The sequence below is a fragment of the Pteropus alecto genome, unplaced genomic scaffold, assembly GCF_000325575.1.
Source record: "Pteropus alecto unplaced genomic scaffold, ASM32557v1 scaffold447, whole genome shotgun sequence".
Classification (NCBI taxonomy): Eukaryota; Metazoa; Chordata; class Mammalia; order Chiroptera; family Pteropodidae; genus Pteropus; species Pteropus alecto.
In genome coordinates, this window is record NW_006440214.1 from 513203 (window position 1) to 516245 (window position 3043).

Consider the following 3043-nt stretch of genomic DNA (forward strand, 5'->3'; position numbering starts at 1 on the left):
GGACCTCCCGCGCCTCCCTTCCCAGCCGTGCCTTGTCGCTAGTGTGCAGGCGAAGGGGGAAGGCTGTGGCACAGGCTCCTTCCAGGCACGGGGCAAGGGCGCTCGTGCGGTCAGGTGTCACGGCCACCTTCACGGTAGCAGATTGAGAGACCGGAGTGCAGGCACAGCACCGGGCGACCTTTGCGGACCTAATGTCCTTCCTCAGAACCGAGGGAGGGCACCTTGCGCGTGTGAGGTTGGCTGCCCTGGACAAAGGAGTTCGCTGTTTCCTGGTCCGACTTGGGCGGTGGCGGCGCCCTCTGTCGGCTGGTTGGCTTCTCCATCAGAACCGAGGGAGGGCACCTTGCGCGTGTGGGGTTGGCTGCCCCGACAAAGGAGTTCGCTGTTTCCTGGTCCGACCTGGGCGGTGGCGGCGCCCTCTGTCGGCTGGTTGGCGATAGGACACGTGTGACTGGTTGCATGAGACCTCGGTGGCCTTCCTAGGCCGGCATTTGTGTGTGCTGCTGTGGGCGTCCGTTTGCTTAATGTCTCTCGGGACACCAAGGGCGTGCCCGTCCCTGCCAGCCGTCCTCCTCCCTGGTAGTCCCTGCCTGACTCAGGCCGCTGCTGTCACCCGCAGGGCCGAGACCCCTCGCGGCCCGTCGGAGGCCAGCGCTGAGGTGGCCGTGTGGGCTTTAGGCACAGACTCTAGGTTTGTCCAGTTTCTGCGGCCGTGTGGCCCTACCTGCCAGCTCCCTGAGGTCCATACGTGGAAAGCTGCCCTGTCAGCTAGCACCCGGGTCCGAGCACGTCACCCCCACCCACGTGTGGAAACACTGGATACCCTCATACCTGTGGGGTTTTTTTAATCAGTCATTAATGCAGCACATGATGGAATTTTCCAAATACGTTGCTAGATGCATTGGCCCAGGAAGCAAGCCCGGGCACCCCGGATCTCACAGGTGTTTCCATGTAGGACCGTGAAGGACTCTGGCATTAGGCCTGGGGTTGGGTCCCGGCTCTGCCACCCCGGGCGACTTCCCTCGGCTGTCGGGTGCGGCTGGGCGGTGCCTTAGTGGCTGTATGACCCTTGGTGAGCGCGTGCGTCAGTCCAGGTGGAGAGCCAGAGGCACCCAGCGACCTGCGCAGACAGGGCGGCCGCAGAGTGTTATGCCTTACGCGGGAGCGTGGCTGTTTGGCTGAGCCCTGCTTCTGGATGTGCCATTACGTCTGTTTCTGCGTTTTCAAGTGGTGCCCCTAGAGTTACTCTTGTAGTCTCGACTTTGCACCTTTTAGAAAACTTCTGAATCGTGTAGTCTTCAAAGTGTAGCACACTTATTAACGTCTATCAAAAAAAACCCAAGCCAAACAACGCACGCGTCTGTGACCCCAGACGCGGATGGCGTGGCCTCGTGAGAACAGCCCACCATGGGCGACGTCCTCTGGGATCCTGGCAGGGCGGCTCTGGCACTGAGTGATGATGTCAGGGTGTCCTCGGGTGACTGCCCTGAACCTGTGAGGACAGCAGCAGCTCCGGGTGTCCCAGCAGGGCCCGCCCGGTCGGCAGTGGATTGGGGGAGCCAGCCTCTGGGCTCACTGCTGTCTGAGGGGCGGCCTGGGTGCTGACCTCAGGTATGGTGACGTTACCGGATCCCGTGGGCCCCTTCCTGCCTTCCTGCACCCACTCACCCAGAGCACCTCACCTTCTTTCTGTACCATTGTGAAAGTAGGTACCGGTTTGTACCTGGCAAGAGGCCAGCTCAGCTGTGCACTCTGCCACAGGTCTGCTGTCACGGACGGTTTAGGCATTTCCCGATTTTTCTTTTCTGTTTCCCTAGAACCGAGCCCGGAAAAAAAGGCTGAACATCATCATCGTGGCTGAAGGAGCGATCGATAACCAAAATAAGCCTATCACCTCGGAGCAGATCAAGGAGGTGAGTGTGTTTGACTTCCACGTCCCTTCTGTCACCTGCCTGGAATCCAGGGCAGGTGACACGGCCGGCAGGGGTTGGGCTTGGCACACTACGTTATTATTTTGGAAACATTTTTCTTTGTTTGCTGAGAGTTAAAAACATTTTCATAGTGACTCATTGCTTCAGTGACGTGAGCATCATACAGCTCCCGGCTTCTGGAGAGGCATAAGTGTTCCCAAAGGGCTGGAGAGGCATAAGTGTTCCCAAACGGCTGGAGCCTCCTCCGCCGCCCCCCGCCCCCACACACACACAGAGGGAGGAAATGGGGCAGAGCGAGACTGGGAGGGTCCAGCTCTGGGCACCAGCCTCCCTGAGAGCCAGGAGGAGTGAACCGCAGCAGCGAGCCCTGTCCCCTCCCCTGGAGCAGTAGCTGAGCGTGTCCTCACAGAGAAAGCCGCGTTGTTGGGTGTGAGTCACTGCCACTCCCCGCCTGCAGCAGGGCCCACGCCGCTGTCCGGTGCCAGGGCCCAGCCGTGGTGCTGGCTTATCAGGCCCGTGACGGGCTCGTTCTGGATGAAACACCGGGGACGCAGATTGACAGGCTGTGGTCGAAGCCACTGTTGGGGCAGAGAGTATTGTCAGCTTGGCTTTGCAAGTCGGTTTCTGTGTTTTACCCTCATTATTCCTGTACTGGCTGTGGACCTGGGAGAGAGCTGTGCAAGGTGCAGGCCAGTGTTCCCAGGAAGTAGTAAGACCAGAGTCACAGCTGGGATTGAATCACATGCTGTTGGCTCCCTAAGGGCTCTGTTTGCAGAGTGGTCAGCAAGATCCTGGGCACATAGCTGTTCACGGGTCCTGGCCGTGGGGGACACCTTGACTGACCGCGTCCTGCTTTTCATGTGCAGCCGTACAAAGGCAGAGTGACCTGGAAATATTTGCGTGTTTGTAAAGTATTAATCGTGTTTTAAACACAATCTGTAGAAAGTGTTTTTCCTTAAAAACCACATTATTCACGTTCATTTGTGAGATGGTAGAAATAAAGATTTTATCTGATAAAAGCTTGTTTTTTTAAAAATTTCAGCTAGCCATTAAACCGAGCATTCCTTCAGGAAGAGAAATTTAAGAATTGGGACTTGTCCTACATAGATCTG

The 3043-nt window shown here is 57.5% G+C and overlaps 1 protein-coding gene across 4 annotated transcripts in view; it reads left to right on the forward strand.

Moving 5' to 3' along the window:
• PFKP (phosphofructokinase, platelet) overlaps window positions 1-3043 on the forward strand; it is a 50991-nt gene that overhangs the window by 28955 nt on the left and 18993 nt on the right. For all 4 annotated transcript variants that reach the window (XM_025050524.1, XM_015593455.1, XM_006917197.2 and 1 more), the window contains exon 8: window positions 1818-1913. In XM_025050524.1, the coding sequence (XP_024906292.1) occupies window positions 1818-1913 (96 nt within the window). The remainder of the gene's footprint in view (window positions 1-1817; window positions 1914-3043) is intronic.